This window comes from Pristiophorus japonicus, chromosome 9 (assembly GCF_044704955.1).
Source record: "Pristiophorus japonicus isolate sPriJap1 chromosome 9, sPriJap1.hap1, whole genome shotgun sequence".
Taxonomy (NCBI): domain Eukaryota; kingdom Metazoa; phylum Chordata; class Chondrichthyes; family Pristiophoridae; genus Pristiophorus; species Pristiophorus japonicus.
In genome coordinates, this window is record NC_091985.1 from 219,444,099 (window position 1) to 219,467,029 (window position 22,931).

Genomic DNA, 22,931 nt, shown 5'->3' on the forward strand with positions numbered 1-22,931 from the left:
TCTGCATTATGGTTTTCTGCTCACACAAACTGTTCTAGTTAGGAGCTAATAATTAAACTACAGTTGTCAGAGACTCAAAAATTGTATAAATAGCGCAACCGGTTCCCTAAATATTATTTAATCTTATCAATGAAAGCTGTATGAAGAAAGTCGGCGGTTATTAAAAGGGCCTAGTTTAATTCTGGTCTGGTTTGAGAGTTTGAATGCTGGTTCTGTTCCCGGGATCTCCGGTCGTTCCGTGCTGTGTATTTCTCTCCTCAGCCGGTCAGTTTAGGCCTACACTGAGCAGCCAAGCGCAAGACGGTCACTGCCATGGATGTGGTGTACACTCTGAAACGGCAGGGCCGCACTTTCTATGGATTCAACGCGACCCTCTCCCCCAAGCACAAAGCAAAGGCTCGTCTAAGTGCCACCCACCGCCTCACGGGGATGCAGGGAGGTTGATATAGTTCATTTACATTTTGTTCGGTATAGATATATATTTTTCGCCAAGGTCTATACGTTTTAAATCAGCATATGCACGATGGACGGAATATCCTTTTAGTTTCAGAATTATAGACATTCATCATAGAAGCATACAACACGGAATGAGGCCACTTCGGCCCATCGTGTCCGTGCCGGCCAACAAAAGGCTATCCAGCCGAATCCCACTTTCCAGCTCGAGGTCCGTAACCCTGCAGGTTACGGCACTTCCAAGTGTACGTCCAAGTAGTTTTAAATGTGGTGAGGGTTTCTGCCTCTACCTCCCTTTCAGGCAGTGAGTTTCAGACCGCAGCCACCCTCTGCGTGAAGATATTTCCCCTCTAAATCCTCTATCAATTAATAGAAATTTATGCCTCCTGTGCTAAGGGAAATAGGCCCTTTACGGCACAGAAGGTACGGCATATTCCAGGTGAAGGTAACACTGAAACAACTAATGTAGTGACAGATAAGAAAGGTGTTGAATTAAACGGTGGGAGGAAGGCAGCATCAGGGCGGAAGGACAGTGAGGGTCTTTTGCCCTCATAGAAGGACTCCCAAGTCCTGACCAGAAGTGACCCTCGGGCAATCTCGGTTACAAACCGGTCAATGTCTGTCGAACATGTAGACATCTCGATCGATAAAGAACAGAATATGGCTCGGGAGGGGATGTAACTGATGACCTAATTCAAGAATTTGAGATTGTGGCGAGCAGTAAATCTGATTGGATGTTTAAAGAGACCAATCAGAGAATTACAGAACAATAGAAATTGACAACGCAGCGAATGAACCAATCACAATTGTTGCCTTCACCCATCCCTCATTAGCATAGGGCTGTGGGCGGAGTGTGGGGCTGCCTATATAATGCGAGCTCCGAGCTAAGTTTACGTCATGTCTGGGTCGGATTGAACAAGACGATGCCTGAAGAGAAGAAATCAGTTACTGCCAAGAAAGGCGCCAAAAAAGTGATCAAGAAAACACCACCGAAGGGCGGTAAGAAGCGCAGGAAGTCGAGGAAGGAGAGTTACTCCATCTATATCTACAAAGTGATGAAGCAGGTTCACCCCGACACCGGCATCTCCTCCAAGGCCATGGGCATCATGAACTCGTTTGTGAACGATATTTTTGAGCGCATCGCGGGTGAGGCTTCCCGCCTGGCTCATTACAACAAACGATCCACCATCAGCTCCCGGGAGATCCAGACCGCCGTGCGCCTGCTGCTGCCCGGGGAGCTGGCCAAGCACGCCGTGTCGGAAGGGACAAAGGCGGTGACCAAGTACACCAGCTCCAAGTAAAACTCCACTCTGTCCTGATACAACAAACCAGAAACACAACGGCTCTTTTAAGAGCCACCCACAACGTCTCTGAAAGAGCTGCACAAACACATCACCCTTTAAACTCAATTTACTGTAGTTATTTCCTGAGCAAGTGTTTGACAACATTTAAAGTTCCAGCTGTAGATTTAGATTTGAATTCTCAGATAAGCGGTTTTACTGTCCGGTTCAACCTTAGCTTCTCTGATGAATTTCCCTCCCAGTAAACTGCACACACTGTCCTTGGCCGCCTGCCAATGAATTATGATCTTGTTTTAGGAGGTGATACTCAGACTTTAGTCACCTCATTCTCTCTCAAGCCCTTTACAATATAAAAAAAATTCTAGTTCGGGTCAACCCGCTTATTAATCCGAGATTCCGAGTGCAACAGCCCAGACTGGGAGTTCTTACAGAGACCAGAACAGGGAGTTTGAACCCTGTGTCCCTCTTCTCTTTTCACAGAAGAACTCCCAGTTCTGGTCTCACTCCCGCCTGTGCGGAGGATCGATCCATGATCTGTGATTCCCAAATTGTACAAAGATTGAGCTGGAATGTGTCCCGTTACAGAACGTATGAAACTGAACCCGAATTTAATCCTGATTGTAACATCCTGGAATTTTGAAGGTAATACGGAATACGGCAAAAGGAAATAAAAAGTGTTTGGAAATCTTTGGCTAATGGTGAATTTATTAACATAATCCGCATTGTAAAAATTATTGGCGGGGTTTTTGAAATTGAAGATTCGTTGGAAGTCGAACAGTAATTTTCGCCCTCTTTTCATTGGCGGGCTAAACAGACGGTGATTGGTCAGCGGAAAAGACCAATGAAATCCACCTCAGAGCGACCAATCACAAGTTCGCTCCCTGCATCCCTCCAGAAGCTATAAGAAGGGCAGATGTGGGAGGAGTTTCTCATTCTTTGTCTGAACTTGTGAATCGTGGAAATGTCTGGAAGAGGAAAAACCGGCGGTAAAGCTCGCGCCAAGGCCAAGTCTCGTTCCTCCAGGGCCGGACTGCAGTTCCCTGTGGGCCGTGTTCACAGGCTCCTGCGAAAGGGGAACTACGCTGAGCGTGTGGGTGCCGGAGCCCCGGTCTACATGGCTGCTGTGCTCGAGTATCTGACCGCTGAAATCCTGGAGCTGGCCGGCAACGCGGCCCGCGACAACAAGAAGACCCGCATCATCCCCAGACACCTGCAGCTGGCCATCCGCAACGACGAGGAACTCAACAAGCTGCTGGGAAAGGTGACCATCGCTCAAGGCGGAGTGCTGCCGAATATCCAGGCTGTGCTGCTGCCCAAGAAAACCACCACTTCGTCCAAGACCAAGTAAAGCGGACAAGATTTAATCTAATAACCCAAAGGCTCTTTTCAGAGCCACCCACAGTATCTGTGAAAGGGCTGCTTACTGTCTTAATGGAGTCAGAGCCCTTTAATTCATGTACCGATAGGTTGACCTGTTTTAGACCTGTAAACATAGAAAATAGGTGCAGGAGTAGGCCATTCGAGCCTGCACCACCATTCAATAAGATCATAGCTGATTATTCCCTCAGTACCCCTTTTCTGCTTTCTCTCAATATCCCTTTAGCCATAAGGGCCACATCTAACTCCCTCTTGAATATATCTAACGAACTGGCATCAACAACTCTGCGGTTGGGAATTCCACAGGGTATCAACTCTTGAGTGAATAAGCTTCTCATCTCAGTCCTAAATGGCTTACCCCCTTATCCGTACGCGCGAGTTTTCAGTTCCCGGTCTCTGCATTACGGTTCTCTGCTCACACATACACTCTTCCCGTTAACAGCGAATAATTGAACTACAGTTGTCACTCAACAATTGTATAAATACCGCCACTGGTTCTTTAAATATTCTTTAATCTGTCTGAAAACGAGAGAGTCGGCGATGATGAATTAATGCAGTAATAAAAGGGCCTAGTTTAATTCTGGTCTGGTTTGAGATAGTTTGAATGCTGATTTTGTTCGCGGGAGCTCTGGCCATTCCCGGGTTGTGTATTTCTCTGCTAACCCAGTCAGTTTCGACCGCACTGCATCAGCGAGCGATGTACACATACAGAACCCGGGTCCATTGCAGTGCTTCCCAGATCTGCCTGCCCCCATTCTCCGGCAACACCGAATGGGGAAATCTGTGCTCTGCCCCGGGGAACTTGGGGTCAGAGCGACGCAAAGCCGATGTCAGTTTCCGAAAATATTAAAGGGCTCATCAGTTAATCGTCAATAACTCCCATGTGAACCGAGCTGGTATATGAACACACGAGCAGTAATCAGTCCCACACCCTCTGCCCGTCCCTACAATGGGTTAATGAACAACACGAAGCTCTGGTTACAGGAGATCGCAGCTCTTTCCTTTGCTGATTTGGTGGCTCTGAAAAGAGCCGTTGTTGCACTTGGTGCTGAAGCTTCGAGCCGAGGCAGGGAGAGTCTAGGCGCGCTCCCCGCGGATGCGGCGGGCCAACTGGATGTCTTTGGGCATGATGGTGACTCGCTTGGCGTGGATGGCGCACAGGTTGGTGTCCTCAAAGAGCCCCACCAGGTAAGCCTCGCTGGCCTCCTGCAGGGCCATGACGGCCGAGCTCTGGAAGCGCAGGTCGGTCTTGAAGTCCTGAGCGATCTCCCGCACCAGGCGCTGGAAGGGCAGTTTGCGGATCAGCAGCTCGGTGGATTTCTGGTAGCGGCGGATCTCCCTCAGAGCCACGGTGCCGGGTCTGTAGCGATGAGGCTTCTTCACTCCGCCCGTTGCCGGAGCACTCTTCCGGGCCGCTTTGGTCGCCAACTGTTTGCGAGGAGCTTTCCCTCCGGTGGATTTGCGCGCTGTCTGCTTGGTCCTGGCCATTTTCTGAACGGATCTCAACACAATCTGGGATGCACGGACTGGAAATGCAGAGCCTCCTTTTAAAGTGTGTGAGGGTCCGCCCCGGGGCTCTGATTGGCTGCAGCCCGACCGCCAATCAAGTTTGAACCAAGCACCAAGAGTGAAAATGAAGGGCGGGGAATACTGGGCCCTGATTGGCTGAACTGAAACTGACAGTTGGTCAATTTCAAAAAGCCCGCCGATTTCAGAATATCAAACAGAGATTAAATAAAATCTAATTTCCCGCCAGCAATTTAAGAATCCCGCTCTTTATAACGGCAATTGTGCCCCATTGTAAGTCACCAATCCCATTCTGCCACATTCCGGTTTGAATTCTGTTCCATTCCCTGATAAGTCTTGTACCGGGCGGGAATAAATCCCCGGTCACTGCTTCCTGTAAACATAAAGTCCCGCATCGATTCCGCCAGTGCCGTCCCTTTTAACCGATTCTCACACAGAAACCTCACATGACAGGAATTATCTGTGAGGGGAGACTGTAATGTCTGGGACTGTGTATCCTGCCCGGTAGTTGTGACTGTCAGCCGGAGTTTTTGATCTCTCATATTTACAATAGTTGTAAAATATTTAATAATTTCTACAGCGACTACACTCCAAAAGTACTTCATTGGTCTTGTTCATTGGATGTGGTCCTTGCGGCTGAGGGGGGTCGGGAAGTGGAGGTGCTGGAGTGGGTGATCAGCTGTGATCTTGTTGAATGGCGGTGCAGGCTCGAAGGGCCGAATGGTCTATTCTACTCCTGCACCTATTTTGTTTCTATGTCTTGAGACGTTCGGTGGTCGTGAAAGGCGCTACATAAATCCAAACCTTTCTTTCCATTAATTAAACAGCCGAAACCATTTCCCAACCCAACTGTGCACGCTCCGATCCCCAGGTCGCTGCTCTCTCTGTGAACCGGTGGGTGGCTCTTAGAAGAGCCTTTGTGTTGTGTTTGGGGGAAAAGGGTCGAGTTATTCAGCCGCCGAATCCATAGAGAGTGCGGCCCTGCCTTTTCAGAGCGTACACCACATCCATGGCAGTGACCGTCTTGCGCTTGGCGTGCTCAGTGTAGGTGACTGCATCCCTGATCACATTCTCCAGGAAAACCTTCAGCACCCCGCGGGTCTCCTCGTAGATCAGGCCGGAGATCCGCTTGACACCGCCACGGCGAGCCAGGCGGCGGATGGCTGGTTTGGTGATGCCCTGGATGTTATCACGGAGCACTTTACGGTGCCGCTTGGCTCCGCCTTTACCCAGTCCTTTGCCTCCTTTCCCTCGACCAGACATGATAATGACTCTTCAGTTAAACTGCCGCTGAATGAGAAGTGAATTGCTGCCGGATCCTTTTTATAGAGCCGGAGCCGACCTGACTGAGAAAGCGCAGAGTGAGAGAGGCGGGAAGGGGAGGAGACAGAGTTAAGATTGACAGACAGAGCAGTGAGCGACCTCTGATCTTCCAGCTCCGCCTCCAGCTTTCTGCAGCCGCCAATTTCAAACCGTTTTCCGACAATAGAACCGAAACAGACTCGGAATTTATATTTAAAGCTTCCAGGAACCTGAAGCTTTTAAATAAAGTCCCGTTACAATTACTTTTAAATAAAGTCCCGTTACAATCAGACCTTGTTCCATCTCCCCACATTTCCTCTCACAGACGGGTTCAGCAGTTTACAAGCACCTTATTCCAGCTGATTTGGAGAATGTGGTGTTTGGGGTTTGAGTTGTGAGGCGGGGTATCTCCGCCAGTATCACCGTCTCACAGACTCTCCCCCTGAAAATGACAATGAGCAGGAACTAAGACTGGAACTGAACACATCCCCAGTTAGTGAGGCCCAGGCCGGACATCCCATTCTCTGTGTGTTTTATTGCAGACACTGGGGGAGGGGTGGGTGCAGCCAATATCAGCGAGTCACCAGGGATCCTGGCTCCATATTCAATGATTTCTGTCCGAAATCTGAGCCCGGCCCCGGGACAGGGATCATTTGATTCGGGGATCAGCTCTTTTCTGAGAGGTGTGGGTGGCTCTGAGAATAGCCTTTGGGTTCAGATGTTTACAAGTTGCACTTTTTATTTACTTTTTGAGCGCTGCTTTCTTGGGTTTTGCTGATTTGGCCTTGGCCCTCGGTTTTTCCACCTTTTTGGCCACCTTCACCTTTGCGCCCGAGGTCTTCTTGGGGCTCTTGGTCTTCGCCGCTGCCGTCTTCTTCCCAGCCGCAGCTTTCGCTGTCTTTTTTACTGTTGGCGCCTTCTTGGTGTTCGTTTTCTTGGCCGGAGATTTCTTGGCTGCTGGTTTCTTGGCCGGAGATTTCTTGGCTGCTGGTTTCTTGGTCGGAGATTTCTTGGCTGGAGATTTCTTGGCTGCTGGTTTCTTCACCTTCCTTCCCACTTTCCCCTGGTTTTCCTTCTTAGCGACTTTGAAGGAGCCCGAGGCGCCCGTGCCCTTCGTCTGCACCAGGAAGCCATTTGTCACATTCCTCTTGATACTTAACCTGATCTGGGACCCGCGCTTCTCCACATCCACGCCTTTGGCCGCCAGAGCCTTCTTTATCGCGGCCAGGGACATCCCCTTGCGATCGCTGCCATCGGCCACAACCTTGAGGATCTGTTCGCCCAACGTGGGGCCGGCTGGCTTGGAGCGGGGAGTCGCCTTCTTCTTCTTGCTGGGAGCCTTGGTTTGAGCGGCGGCGGCAGGAGGAGCCGTTTCAGCGGCTGCAGTGTCAGTCATGTCCGCGACTCTGTGGAAAATCTCTCTGACAGTCAGAGCTCGGTCAGAAAGGAAACGGGAGGCGGCGGCACAGAGCAACTTAAAGGCAGCGAGCGGACGGGGCGGAGATTCCTGCTGTCAGCTCCCCGCCCCTCCAGCCTCTCTGTGTTTCTCTCTCCTCATTAACTGTCCGATTCCAATTCAACCCGGGCCCTCCAGATTCCCAGACTGGCCTCTTTCTGTCCCGAACCGGGATGTTTGTTGTCGAGAAAGCTTCCTCCGAACTGAAGGCAGCAATTTGGATTTAAACCCGTTTCATTGCTGCACTGATCGCGCTCTCTCACCCGATCGCGGACATTTTCTTCGTTTTTCGATTGAAATTTAAAATCACTTCAAACTTGACGTTTAATTCCCACTTTAGACCTGAGCAGGGCAGCAGGGCGATCCTGTGACAGGGAAATCTTTGAATTTTACACAAGAGGGACTCTGGAATCCGGCGATGAGACGGACACACAAACACAGTGACATTAGTCTCACCGGGCCGCCCCTTTAACACACTCTCATCACACAATGTTCACATCTGCACATTCACAGCACAAACTGTCCCAGATTTACAGCTCCCAGCACAGGGTTTCCTCTCCGCTCGGCCTGTGCTGCCGATTCTCGGGGTTAGTTGTAGTTTCCCAGCTCAGTAAGTGTTAAACACTCTGAGGTCGGCGCTCCTCAGTGTCTGTTCCCCAGATTCAGGGGCAGGAGCCAATCACAGCAGTGGCTGGCTTAACTCATATCTGCTGCTAAGTTATTACATTGTTCGCACGCAGAAATATGTTTGATTAACGTGAAAATAGAAATTATGAGTTCACCGCCCCTCCACCCTCTCTTTGTCTCTCTCTCTCCTCCGAAAATGAGGGACATATAACAGTAACTGGTGAACTATCCATACCATGCTCACCACCCAGAGATGGCTATCAGAGAGAGCGACAGAGAGACAGACACAGAATCAGTCTTAAACTCCCTAACTGTGTCTCCATATTACGCTCAATAATAGTATCAATCATTCATGTACAGCACACCGAAAGAGAGAGAGACAGACACATTATCAGTCTTACACTTGGTATCAGTGTCTCCATATTACGCGCAGTAACAGTGCCACACCGTCATGTATAGCAACAGAGAGAGAAACAGAAACAGTATCATAGAAACATAGAAAATAGGTGCAGGAGTAGGCCATTCGGCCCTTCAAGCCTGCACCACTATTCAATATGATCATGGCTAATCATGCAACTTCAGTACCCCATTCCTGCTTTCTCTCCATACCCCTTGATCCCTTTCGCCGTAAGGGCCATATCTAACTCCCTTTTGAATATATCTAACGAACTGGCCTCAACAACTTTCTGTGGTAGAAAATTCCACAGGTTCACAATTCTCTGAGTGAAGAAGTTTCTCCTCATCTCGGTCCTAAATGGCTTACCCCTTATCCTTAGACTGTGACCCCTGGTTCTGGACAACCCCAACATCGGGAACATTCTTCCTGCATCTAACCTGTCCAATCCCGTCAGAATTTTATATGTTTCTATGAGATCCCCTCTCATTATTCTAAATTCCAGAGAATATAAGTCTATTCTATCCAGTCTTTCTTCATGTGTCAGCCCTGCCATCCCGGGAATCAGTCTGGTGAACCTTTGCTGCACTCCCTCAATAGCAAGAATGTCCTTCCTCAGATTAGAAGACCAAAACTGTACACAATATTCAAGGTGTGACCTCACCAAGGCCCTGTACAACTGCAGTAAGACCTCCCTGCTCCTATTGTGTTGTACTCATAAGTGTTTCCACATCACGCGAAATAACAGAAACCCGCCTTCACAGACAGTACAAGAGAAAGGGGAAAGCGACAGAGAGAGAAAAGTGGGCTGAGAGAGAGAGAGAAAGAGAGAGACAGGGGAGTGCGAGGCAGGACGGTGAGACACAGAAACATGCACAGTATCAGTTCTAGACTGACCTGTGAGGTCCAGTTTTATCCTGAAAGATCCCATTGAAGAGACAGAAGATGCAGTCCCCTCTCTCACTGATATTGTACCACAGACAGACACATTATTAGTCCCACACTGCGGGACAGTGTCAGAGAGTGAGAGAAACAAGGTCCCACATTTAACCTTCGCTTGCCTGTTGTACTCTCTCTAATCTTGCAGCTCAGGGCCGTTCGGTATTACTCTCAGTGACCGAATGTTTCACTCTGATTAAATTAAACTGGGACAGTTTCTGTCAGATATTAACTCCTGCACAGTTCCAGCAAACACTCCTGCTCCCTCGTCCCTCCGATGTTTCTGCAGGATTGCTTTGTGAGGACAGGCTCACGAAGAGAAAAATCCCTGCACGGAATGATCCCAAATTGAGTATCTCAAAGGGGCAAGGCCCCCAGCTTTAAACATTCTCTGTCCTTGCCCCCCAGGCCCAGTTCCTTTGCTCAGATTCTGATAAAAGTAAATCGAGAAAAGTGCACTTTGCTTTTTGAAGGCTGAATTATTGCAGAGCTGCGCATGCGCGAATAAGCCCCGCCCCTCGAGTCGATTTCCAGTGAGCAGAAGAGCGCATGCGCCCTCCCCGCTCCCAGCCCTGCCTGTGAGCGCCATTCACTCAGTGAGCGGAAGAAGATGGTTTAAACAGCCAGGAATGGAGACTTCGCGGCCCCGGGGTAAGGCAGCGAGCAGTAGCCTCCTTACAGCAGCACATCGCTTTGGGAGCGTGTCCGCAGATGGGCTCAGAGATCGGCACTGAGTCCGGGGGAAGTTCAGGGGGAGTCGGGGTCTGTGTGTAACAGGCGGAGTGGAGCAAGAACTGGTCTCAGTGCGTGGAGTGAGTGGGGGAAGGGAGAGGCCATTCTCGGGCTGTGTGTGGACAGCGTGTGTCCCGGGTAAGGGAGACAGAATGGGAAGGATCTGCTGTTGACAATCATTGCTGCTTTCTCTCTCCAAACCAGTAGTAAACGTTCCTGCTTTAGTTCCAGTCTCACCGTGTTTGTTGTCATTGGACAGCGAGCAGTGGAAGCAGAGCCGGACACTGAGGATTTATACAAGGAGCATCTATTGCAGGCACCGGGTGAGAAATGTGAAGGACATGTTTTAAACAGCGGCTCTTTGTTTTTGGTTGAACGGTTAGTGCCCTGGGAGAGGAGAGCAGCAATCTTGGCTGTGTAAAAGTCCGTGCTCCATCGGGTCGTCCCATTCCTGAAACAGGGCAGGGGTTGGGTTGTGTCTGGATGTCAGTAAATTGCTGTAAATCTGCCCAACACACCTGGTGTGCAGAAGCCGAGTGCTGCAGTACTGGAGTGGAGTCAGACACTGACACTGTTTGTATCGCTGGCTTCCCTTTGTGAATGTTCATAATGAATATTAATTGAACGATTACATTCATCACTTTAGTCTTTTCTACCTCTCCTATTCTTGAATGATCAGAGATACCTTCTCCTCCTACAGGCATGGAATTGAAGGAACTGGAACAAATGTGAAGTTTCCTCCACCTGAGACATAAGGAACAGTGCAACCAGCTCCTTCACACACACAGTAGGTACGGTACCGATCACAGTGTGCGGATACACAGACAGGTTATCCAAATTAAACATGTTTGTGGTGCTGAATGGCCTCCTCCTATTCCTGTGTAACAGGCCCGAGGGGGCTGATGGCCACCTCCTGTTCCTAAATTAACAGACTGGAGATACTGAGTGGCCTTCTCCTGTTCCTAATGTAATAAACACGAGGGTGTTAATGGCCTCCTCCTGTCCATATGTAACAAACTCTAGGGGCAGATTGACCTTCCCCCTGTACCTATGTTTCGGGCTAGAATGGGATGAATGGCCTCCTTTAGTTCTTATGTAACAGGTTCCAGGGGCTGAATAGCCACTTCTATTCCTGTGTAACAGACTCCAGGGGCTGAATAGCCTCCTCCAGTTCCTATGTAACAAGTTCGAGGGGCTGAATGCCCTCCTCCTGTTCCCATGAAACAATCCCGTGGGGATGATTGTCCTTGTCCTATTCCTATTCCTAATGTGACAGACCCGGGGGGCATAATTGCGTCATCCTATTGCTTTTTAACTCCAGTTGCTGAATGGCCCTCTCCAGTTCCTAATGTAATCCGCTCGAGGAGCTGAATGGCCTCCTCCAGTTCCTAATGTAATAGGCTCGAGGAGCTGAATGGCCCTCTCCTGCTCCCATGTCACAGGATCAAAGGGCTGAATGGCCTGCTCATGATCCTAATTTAACGTGCTCGGGGGGCTGAATGTCCTCCCCCAGTTCCTATACAACATGCTCGGGGGGCTGAATGTCCTCCCCCAGTTCCTATACAACATGCTCGAGGGGCTGACTGTCCTCCCCAGTTCCTATGTAACATTCAGGAGAGGCTGAATGGACTCTTCCAATTCCTCTGTAACAGGCTCGAGGGGCTGAATGGCCACCTCCTGTTCCTGGTTAACAGTTCCGAGGGGTGGAATTGGCCTACTCCTGTTCCTATGTAACAGACCCGAGGGACTGAGTGGTCTTCTCCTGTTCCTAATGTAAGAAGTTCGAGGGAATGAAAAACGTCCTGCTGTTCCCATGTCACACAATCAAAGGCTGAGTGATCTGCTCATGTTTCTAATGTTAGAGAGGCTGAATTTCCTCTTCCCACGTAACAGAATGGAAGGGCTGAATGGCATACTCTTGATCCTATCTAATAGGCTCGAGGGGAAGAATCCTGTTCCTGTCTAACAACTCTAGGTGCTGAACAGCCACCTCCTGTTCCTGTGTAATGTTAGGTGGGATGAGTGGCCTCCTCCAGTTGCATTATAAGATGTGCGACTGGCTTATTGGCCTCTTCCAGTTCCTATAACATTCTCGGGGGGGGCTGAATGGCCTCCTCCAGTTCCTATGTAACATGCTTGAGGGTCTGAATAGCCTCCTCCTATTCTGATGTAAAAGGTTCCAGAGGATGGATGACTTCCTCTATTCCTGTGTAACAGTATCCAGTCGATGCATTGCCTCCACCAATTCCTTTATAGCAAGGCTAAGGTGCTGAATGCCCACCTCCTGTACCTATGCAACAATCTTGAGGGATTGAATGGCTGCCTGTTCATTTGTAACAGGTTGGAGGGGCTGAATGGCGTCCATCTATTCCTGTAAAGCAGATTCCAAGGTTGAACGGTCAACTCCAGTTTCTAATGTAACAGAGTCGAGGGGCAGAATAGCTCACTGTTCCTATGTAACAGGGACTGAATGGCCTCCCCCTGTTCCTTTTGTAACAGGCTCGAAGGGATGATTTGCCTCCAGGTTCCATGTGCTCCTCAAATTCCCAGATCCAGGGACTGTTCTTCCCTGTTGTTTTGGAAATAGCATCGGGCAGTAAACAGGAGCTCAATGCTTCTTGCCCACCAGCTCTCTGATCGGGCTCCTCGCGCTGATTATGTTTTCTCATCTCGCTCAAACGTCCCCAAATGTTGCTTTCTTTTCCATCACCTCTAGAGTTATTAGTCAAGTTTACATCGAGCAAATCGTGATCTCACCAGTAACAGCACTTTCCCGATGGTTATCCACGAGGCTGCTTCTGACAATTTCTTCTGCGTAAATGTTAACCACCGTAAGTAACTGAAAAGCTTAATTTCTACAGCAACAACAAACACTTGCATTTATGACAGATACAGAGTGAATCCCACACTCACGCACTGTACCACAGACTGTCAGATACAGAATAAATCCCACACTCACTCACTGTACCACAGACTGACAGATACAGAATAAATCCCACACTCACTCACTGTACCCCTGACAAATATGGTTTATATAACGTATTAATAGCTCGTCTCTACTCCAAATATTTTTGAATCACATTTGTCCACTATAATGTTAAAAACTGTTGTCTGTTGGGGCTGTCTCTGATCTGTAAATTTCACAGATATAGGATAAAACACACTCTCACATACCAGAAACTGACCGGTACAGAATAAAAGCAACACGCAGATATAGAAACTGACAGATACAGAATAAATCCCACACTCACATACCAGAAACTGACAGGTACAGAGGAAACACACACTCGCTTACCCCAGATTGAGAGATACGGAATGAATCCCACATTCACATAGCACAAACTGACATATAAAGGTAAAAATCCACACTCAGATACCAGAAACTGACACCCCACAAATCTACCACAAACTGACAGGTACAGAAAAAAAACACAATCGCATCCCAGAAACTGAGAGGTACATATTAATTCCTACACTCACATAGCAGTAGCTGAAATAAAACCCACATTCACATAGCAGAAACTAACAGGTATAGAATAAAACCCACACTCACATATCAGAAACTGATGTACACAATAAAACCCATACTCACATCTCAGAAATTGACAGGTACAGAATAAACCCCATACTCGCATATCAAAACTTGACAGGTACATGATAAATCTCAAATCACATAGCAGATACTGACAGGTACAGAATAAATCTCACCTTCACCGCCAAATCTGACAGGTACAGAATAAAATACACACTCAGATAATAGAAACAGAGAGTTACAAAATAAATCCCACGTTCACATAGCAGAAACTGACAGGTACAGTATGGAACCCACACCCACGTATCTGAACAATAATATGCAAGTAAAACCCATACTCGCCTATCGGAAACTGACAGGGTAACATACACACCAGAGACTACGGAATGAGTAGAATAGTTTAGGCACTCTTACCCCAGTGTCAGGCTCACACAATCGTTGTTTCAGTAATTCGGATGATAACTAACATGTTCTCAATGTGGCCCATTTAATTAGTGATAAAAGCAACTTGCGAAACAATCCCATTTTTGCTAATTTAATTTGAGACAAAAAGATGGTCTGAGCGTGTGCTAAATACATGCTGCTCCTCTCCTCCCCACACAGTGTTTAAACTGACGGGAAGGGCCCAGGCGAGCTCCCCTCCTCCAGCTCTGTCAGCGGCTGCCGTTTCCTCTGTGCTGGGCTGATGATCGTTGAACACATCAGGGAGCGGAGATATCCCGGGCCCGAGTAAGGGAGCAAACAGCAGCCTCCTTACAGCAGCTCATCGCATTGGGACTGTGTCCACAGATGGGCTTTGAGTCGGGGTAAGTTCAGCGGCTGTCGGGGGCTGTCTGTAAGAGGCAGAGTAGAGCAGGAACTAGCTCTGGAACATGGAGTGAATGGGGGAAGGGAGAGGCCATTCTTGGGCTGTGTGTGTACAGTGTAAGGTAACAGAGAAAGTAAATCACCTCGCTCTTTCAAATCATTGCTGCTTTCTTTCCCCAAATCAGTAATGAATGTTCCTGATTCAGTTCCAATCTCAGTGCTTGTTGTTCTTGGACATTGAACAGTGGAAACACAGCCTGAGAGTGAGGATGTGAGGAGTGTCACAAAGTGCATCTATTGCAGGCACCAGAAGAGGAGTGTGAAAGGAGACATTTCAAAAATGGGTTATTTTGTTTTGGTGCGTTGAATTCTCAGAACCGTGTTGCTGGTGATCGAGAGATACATTGTCGTTCCCTCAGATACATCAGAATCCGGTCACTGTGACATTCTGTTAATGACACAGGCCCTCAACTTGGTTTCAATAGAATGAGAACAATTGTTGTACAGACTAGGTACCTGTGATTATATTCCAGGAAGGAATTCAGAATTTTACAGGTAGCCTCATGGGAGTGGGAGATATAAACCTGGACTGTGCCAATCGGGTGGTCCCATTCATGGACCAGTGCTGGGTTTGGGTTGTGTCTGGATGCTGATAACTTACTATAGAACCATCCTACACACCTGGTGTGGGGAATCTGAGTGCCGCTGCACTGCAGTGAGATCAGGCAATGACACTGTTTGTATCACGGATTCCTCTCTCCAGATACTTTACTTTATTACAAACAAACGCATTGTAATAAATAACTTTATTTTTATATTCTCTCCATATTCTGTCCATATCATAACTAATAGTGTTCTCCTATTATTATTCTCAGCAAAATACTTCAAGCCAGAATAAATGTGATCTTTCCTCAACCCGGAACACAAGGAACAGTGCAGACAGCTCCTTCTCACCCACAGTAAGTACATTATCACTCTCCGTGCGCAGAGACACAGAACTGACTTCAATCATATTGTCACAGGCAGCAGAAGCTGTCAGTCCCACAGTGATCCGAATTTCCAGAGTTATATTATGAATCCCACAGTCACTTGGAGTAGTACAATAATATGTTATTTCAAAATCCAATCATATCGCACTGAAAGGCAGACCCAATTTCACTCCCTTACTCTCACCCACGATCAGTTAGACACTGACACGGTGTCAATCCACACTGGTGTCTGTACACTGACTCTCAAACCCAACAGCTAACTTACAAGAGCAGAGAAACGGAGGTAATGGACTGAACGAAACCTCCTCCTGAGACAGTCATCGATAATCTCAAACTATCATCCGCCTACAGCAGGTGGAGACGGAACCAAATCCAACACTCACACAGAGCAAGAATAGCTCAGTACAAGAGACTGTCAATTACATAATGAATCTCACACTCACACACATCACCAGTCTAACAGATACATAATCAATCCCACACTCTCTCACATCACCAGTCTAACAGATACATAATCAATCCCACACTCTCACACATCACCAGTCTAACAGATACATAATCAATCCCACGCTCACACACAACACCAGTCTAACAGATACATAATCAATCCCACGCTCACAAACAATACCAGAGGCTGAGAGAAACATAATGATTCATACACTCAGACACATTGAATGACAGATTGAGAGAGAATCACAATCACTTCCAGTACCTGAGATTGACTGACTGACAATGAAACCCACATTCCCATACCAGGCCCTTACAGCTACAGACAAATTCTCACACTCACATTCCAGAGACAGATAGTTAGTGAACTCCACAGTCATTCACCAGAAACTGACAAGTACAGAAAAAACACTTTTGCTTTCCAGAGACTGATAGATACAGAGTAATACCCACACTCACATGCCAAAGACTGAGAAATACAGACTAAAAACCACACTCCCATAACAGAAACTTACAGGTGCTGATTAAAACCCTTACTCAAATATCAGAAACAGATAGATACAGAATAAAACCCACACTCACTTCCCAGAGATGGACTGATACAGAATAAAACACACAGTCACATACCAGAGAGTGACAGGTAGAGAGTAAAATCAACATTCACCTGAAAGTGACTGACTGATTCAATGTCAAACCCACAATACCACAGCTGTACCAGACACTTAAAGGCACAGAATGAAATCAACATTCATATAGTCATTGACAGGTACAGAAAACATACACACATTAACATACCAGTGACAGACAGGTAGAATGTGGTAAACTCCACACTCACATAACAGAAACTGTGATGTATAGAATATAACTGCACTCATAACAGAAACAGACAGGTACAGATAAAAAGTGCCACACACTCACACAAGAGACTGACAGGTACAGAGTGAAATCTACATTCACACACTTGAATAAAACACACGTTCACATAACATGCAACTGACAGGAGGAAAACCCACATACACATCCCAGAGACTTACATTCACAGAATAATACTCACACTCACATACCATAGACTGATGGATACAAAATAAAACTCACACTCACGTACAAGAAACTGCCAGGTACAGATTAAAGCCCACATTACCTGAAATTGATTGAGAGTAAAACCCACACTTGCCTACCAGAGATTGAAATTTACAGATAAAATCCACACCTATACCAAAAACTGAAAGGTCAAGAGTGTGAAAACCACACTCGCACACCAGTAACTGACAGATACAGATTACAACCCACACTCACATATCAAACGCTGAAAAATAAAGAGTAAAACCGCGCTCACAAAGAAAATCAACACTCAAATACCAAAAATTGATAGTGCCAGAGGAAAACCCACAATCGCAGAGTAGAACCAGATATGGACAGATTAAAATGCACACTCACATTTCAGAAACCAATAGGTACAGAATACAGCTTGCATTCACATAACAGAAACTGACTGGGATAGAGGAATCACAAACTAACATACCAGAGACTGACGAGAATAGAGTGAAATCCACACACACACCAAAAACTGTTATATACAGAGAAAAATTCACACTCACATACCATAGACTGAGAGATAGCGTGTAAAACCCACACTCGCATATCAGAAAATGACAAGGACTGTGTAAACCCAACACTTGCATACCAGAGAATGAAAGATACAGAATGAACCCCACACTCACTTACCAGTAATTGACAGGCACAGAGTGAAAACCTCTCTTCCATACCATAAACTTACAGATATAAAGGAAAAGCCATACTCGCTAACCAGAGATTGACAGATACAGAATAAATACTACACTCACTGGTGGGCAAAGTCTATAGCTACATTGTTAATCAAGAAATAATGGAGGCTTGTAAAAAAGGAACGGGAATAATCATGGGCAATTTTAATCTTTAGCCTTGAGGAAGAATTCATCGTGTGTATCTGGGATAGTTTACTTGAACAGTACTTTGTGGAACCATTCAGGGAGCAGGCTATCTTAGATCTGGTACTGTGTAATGGGAACATAAGAACATAAGAAATAGGAATAGGCTATTTGGCCCCTCGAACCTGCTCTGCCATTTAGTAAGAACGTGGCTGGTCTGATCATGGACTCACTTCCACTTCCCTGCCCGCTCCTCATAACCCTTTATTCCCTTATCGCTCGAATATCTGTCCATCTCCGCCTTAAATACATTCATTGGCCCAGCCACCACAGATCTCTGGGGCAGAGAATTGCACAGATTTACAACCACCTGAGAGAATAAATTTCTCCTCATCTCAGTTTTAAATGGGCGACCCCTTATTCTGAGACTATGTCCCCTAGTTCTAGTTTCACCCTATGTGTGGAAATATCCTCATTGCATCCACCTTGTCAAGCCCCCTCATTATCTTATATGTTTCAATAAGACCACCTCTCATTCTTCTGAACTCCAATGAGTATTGGCCCAACCTACTCAACCTCTCTTCATAAGTCAACCCCTTCATCTCCGGAATCAACCTCGTGAACCTTCTCTGAACAGCCTCCAATGCAAGTATATCCTTTCTTAAATACGGAGACCAAAACTGTACACAGTACTCCAGGTGTGGCCTCACCAATACCCTGTACAGTTGTAGCAGGACTTCTCTGCTTTTATTCTCTATCCCCCCTTGCAATAAAGGCCAACATTCCATTTGCCTTCCTGGTTACTTGCTGTACCTGCATACTAACTTTTTGTGTTTCATGCACAAGGATGCCCAGGTCCCTCTGTACTGCAGCACTTTGCAATTTTGCTCCATTTAAATAATAATTTGCTTTTTAATTCTTTCTGCCAAAGTGGACAACCTCACACTTTTCCACATTATACTCCATCTGCCAAGTGTTTGCCCACTCACTTAGCCTGTCTATATCCCCTGCAGATTTTGTGTGTCCTCCTCACAACTTGCTTTCCCACCCATCTTTGTATCATCAGCAAACTTGGCTACATTACACTTGGTCCCTTCATCCAAATCATTAGTATAGATTGTAAATAGTTGAGGTCCCAGCAACGATCCCTGTGGCACCCCACTAGTTACTGTTTGCCATCTGGAAAATGACCTATTTATCCCGACTCTCTGTTTTCTGTTAGTTAGCCAATCCTCTAGCCATATTACCCTCAACCCTGTGAACTTTTCTCTTGTGCAGTCACCTTTTATGTGGCACCTTATAGAATGCCTTATGGAAACCCAAATACACCACATCCACTGGTTCCCCTTTATCCACTCTGCTCATTACATCCTCAAAGAACTCCAGTAAATTTGTCAAACATGATTTCCCTTTCGTAAAAACATGCTGACTCTGCTTGACTGAATTATGCTTTTCCAAATGTCCTGTGACAGATGTTAGGCTAACTCGTCTTGTAACACTGTTGTGAATCACCTTGGGACGTTGGACTACATTAAAGGTGCTATATCAATAAAAGTTATTCTTATTATTGTTATTAATAAAGGAAAGCTGCAGGTTTGTTTGCCACCACCGAGATTCATCAAGATGTAGAGCGCATGCGTGGCCATCTTTGCAAAACAGCAAAGTGTGGGCGGGGCTACACGGTCCCAGTGAACCCAGCCAGAGTCAGCACCTTCAGGGGAGGAGAGGGAGGGGAACCAGTGAGTGTAGAACTGAACCCTGACAGAGTCAGCACCTTCAGGGGAGGGAGAGGGAGAGGGGAACCAGTGAGTGTAGAACTGAACCCAACCAGAGTCAGCACCTTCAGGGGAGGAGAGGGAGGGGAACCAGCGAGTGTAGAACTGAACCCTGACAGAGTCAGCACCTTCAGGGGAGGGAGAGGGGAACCAGTGAGTGTAGAACTGAACCCAGACAGAGTTGGTGGTGAAAACTGGTAGTGGAGAATACGGTGTCTTCAGACGTGCGATGTGTTTGAATTTCAGCACAGGGAGGACGGAGAGTGTATGGGATGAGGATTTACAGCTTTGGAGGAACAAGAGAGGCAAGAATGTTCCATGGATTCTACAATTGTCTGTTCTGAATTTGTGTCCTGTACTTGCAGTAATGGTTTCTGTAAACTCCTTTCCAGGGTATTAGAAGGGCAGGATTTGCAGACTGGAAACTCAAACCAAACTTCGCATCAAGTTCTGACTGAATCACTCGATTCCTCAGTGTCGAGGAAATATTTAGCTTAAATTAACTCAGGCGGAGACTTTCAGAAGTGCACTCCGAGAGAATTTATTTTTAAAAAGCGAGATATATCTTGGAGAGCCTGCTTGGACCGTACCAAGGCAAAACTCTGCTGTACAAGCAAATTGTCCCTATCTTTATACAGAAATTGAATACAGAAATAGAAAAGGAATCTTATTCATTAGTCCCGCGAGTACAAAGGTCGTCTCGGGAGGTACACACTCTATCTGTCCTTGCATAGTTTCTCTCTGTTCACAGTCTGATAAGCAGAATAAAAGGAGACTCCCTTTTAATACCAGATGGTCATTTAATTGCATCTCTAAGTTTCAAGGCTAAAAAAGCGTGGCTATTTTTCTAGTCCTATTATTTCTTTAAGCATAACAAAAACAGAATTTAACCCTTCCCTTTTCCATAAGCCATAGATTCATAGATTCTTTCTTCCACAATTCCCTCCTTGTTGATCTTTTTATTTTTTAGATCAACACAATTTCCTGTATTCTCTTCTTGAGCAAAAGTGGGTGTATACCCTTCAGGATAGGGTCGCATTTGGAGATATTCGTCTTCATCAACCTTTTCCTCTAAGCGACTTAACCTTCCTTTCATGTATATACCTTTTCTTTCTATTTCGGAGAGCAGGCCTATTACTTGACTAATTACATTTTTTAATTTTATCCACATTCCGCAAAGGATTATTAATAATACAAGCATAATCACACCTACGATTACTATGGGGTGTATAGCAAGCTTCAGTACTGCTGTAATCCTTCATCCCAGGCATTTCTGATTTTTATATCTTCCCCTACCAGTCCTCCGACGGCCTGGATTTTATTTTGTAGGGTCTCGATATCCATGGAGTTCAATGCTCCTATTCCTGCTCCCACTCCACCTAACACAGTCTCTAATACATCCCGTTTCTTTCTTTGGGGTCTTTCTTTTTCAAAAGATACCTTAACACTGGTTGTGTGGCAACCATCTTCTTTCTTTGGGGGATATTTAATTCGTATTGTTAGATTTAATACACCTGGGGATCTTACCACTGGGATGCAAGTGGTCAGTATCCTTTTTAGATGTCCCGGGTCTTGGTCTTCTGGGTGGCCGGATTCTTTTACTGACCATTTTACCACAAATGGGTCTCCTCCATTCACCGGGGTGTTATTCATGCACAACATCCGCTGCCCTTCTACCACCATACTTGTATATGAATAACGGAGGAAGTCTTTTCTCTCGTCCGGCCCTCCTATGTACCCCCATCTCTTGTTTTTCCTCGTGCTGTGGGTACACTTCATCCACACATCGGCCTGGTATTCTATGAACAACTGATATCCTTTCCCCAATATAAACTGGAACTCCCCTCTTTCTTCCTTCATTCCACATGCCTCACATCGTGCCGTAAAATTCCCTACCTTACAACTTTCCCTTCCATACTCTTCCTTCTTTTAGGACTTCTTCCTCCTGCCGGGAGTTCCCTGTCGCTAAAATGATCAGTATACCTAACGTCCATTTATAATTTTTCCAAGAGTCCCATCCCATCTTCCCTTTCTTGTTTGTTTCTATACCACTCTTGAAATAAGTCGTTACAATAACAACACGTCCACACGATAGTAACAGTGACCCAAATAATAAAGGCCCAAACTGGCACACAAATGAGCTCTGACATCTGTCCGTGAATTTTGGGCAATATTTTCAAGTCCAAATATTTAATATAAGAGCAGGTACAGTTCTTCAGCGAGAAGATGGCTGTTTTCTTAGTCGAGCGACCGTAGTATGTCCTGGTTCAATGCCTTTTCCTTCGGCTGTAATTCGTCGGGGAAATAATATTTACAGCGGGTTGCATGCACCCAGTTCGGGTGCTTTTCCAACTTCAAAGTGGTTCGTGTTGTGAGAATTATCTGATACGGTCCTTTCCACCTAGGAGAAAAGGATTCTTTATTTAATGTTTTTACTAACACTTGATCTCCAGGTCTGAAAGGGTGCATATTTCCTTCCGACGGGGGCACCTGTGTCTGCTTTATTTGTTCATGCAGACTTCTTGCTATTTCACACATGGCCTGAGCATACTTTAGTGATTTTTCATCATTCCAAATTAATGCTATTTTTTCATCTGCCAGTGGTGGTTTTACGCCAGTAGGCATTGGTCTTCCCAATAAGGCTTCATGTGGTGTGAAATCAGTGTTTCGGTTTTTCTGGTTTCTCATTGTATACAATACTAATGGTAAGGCTTCTGGCCACTTCAGTCCAGTCTCCTGACATACCTTGGTAAGGGTAGATTTTATTATCCCATTTACTCTTTCTACCATTCCCGAGGACTGTGGCTGATATGGTATATGTAACTTCCACTGGAACCCTAACGCTTCTGCAAGGTTTTGCACTATTTTTCCGGTGAAGTGGGTTCCCCTGTCACTGTTGATTCCCATAGGTATCCCATATCTTGGTACTATTTCTTTAAATAGAATTTTTACTACTGTTCGGGCATTTTCAAAGGGCATACTTGGTTGGGGTAGATGATCATATCCAGCAGGTGTTTTACCTCTGTTATTTTGTTGACAAATTTGGCATGTTCTAGCAACTTTCTCAATTACTACTGTTATTCCTGGTGCATACCACTGTGCATTAATAGCATGTATCATCCCTCCTTTGCCCATGTGAGCCTGACCGTGTGCTAGGCGAGACAGGGGCAAAAATAGAGATCTAGGGCAAACAGTTCGCCCATCAGGGTGAAACCAAATGTCATTTTTTAGAAAACAACCCTGGTTTTCCCAAGTTCTTCCTTCCTGCATGGTAACTTGTTGTTGGGCTGTTTTAAGTTGTTGGATGTCAAGTACCTGTGGAGGGGAAACTGAGACTGCTTGAAGGCAGTCTGCCTGTGCCGAAGC

General features: G+C 46.3%; 2 protein-coding genes and 1 long non-coding RNA gene across 6 annotated transcripts in view; all 3 read left to right on the forward strand.

Moving 5' to 3' along the window:
- The first annotated feature begins 1,376 nt into the window (after window positions 1–1,376).
- Window positions 1,377–1,754, forward strand: LOC139272838 (histone H2B 1.2-like). The gene has a single exon (XM_070888954.1). It carries the CDS (start codon window positions 1,377–1,379, stop codon window positions 1,752–1,754), a length of 378 nt encoding a protein of 125 aa, XP_070745055.1.
- Window positions 1,755–2,715: 961 nt separating this feature from the next.
- LOC139272839 (histone H2A type 2-C-like) lies at window positions 2,716–3,087 on the forward strand (the record flags this gene model as incomplete). The annotated part of the gene is made up of 1 exon (XM_070888955.1): window positions 2,716–3,087. A coding segment is annotated over exon 1 (372 nt), but the record flags the coding sequence as incomplete, so codon positions are not given.
- A 6,856-nt stretch (window positions 3,088–9,943) lies between these two features.
- Window positions 9,944–22,931, forward strand: part of LOC139273742 (uncharacterized) — a 34,322-nt gene continuing 21,334 nt past the window's right edge. For 2 of the 4 annotated variants that reach the window (XR_011595333.1, XR_011595331.1), the window contains exons 1-4: window positions 9,944–10,027; window positions 10,809–10,899; window positions 12,825–12,939; window positions 15,323–15,406. This is a non-coding gene — a long non-coding RNA (uncharacterized lncRNA). Of the gene's footprint in view, window positions 10,028–10,808; window positions 10,900–12,824; window positions 12,940–15,322; window positions 15,407–19,811; window positions 19,885–19,957; window positions 20,640–22,931 lie in introns of those variants that run through there. The other 2 variants (XR_011595334.1, XR_011595332.1) reach the window with 2 other exon arrangements.

Excerpts from the sequence above, each read along its gene's own strand:
- LOC139272838 (XM_070888954.1), top strand. The coding sequence starts at position 1,377 with ATGCCTGAAGAGAAGAAATCAGTTACTGCCAAGAAAGGCGCCAAAAAA.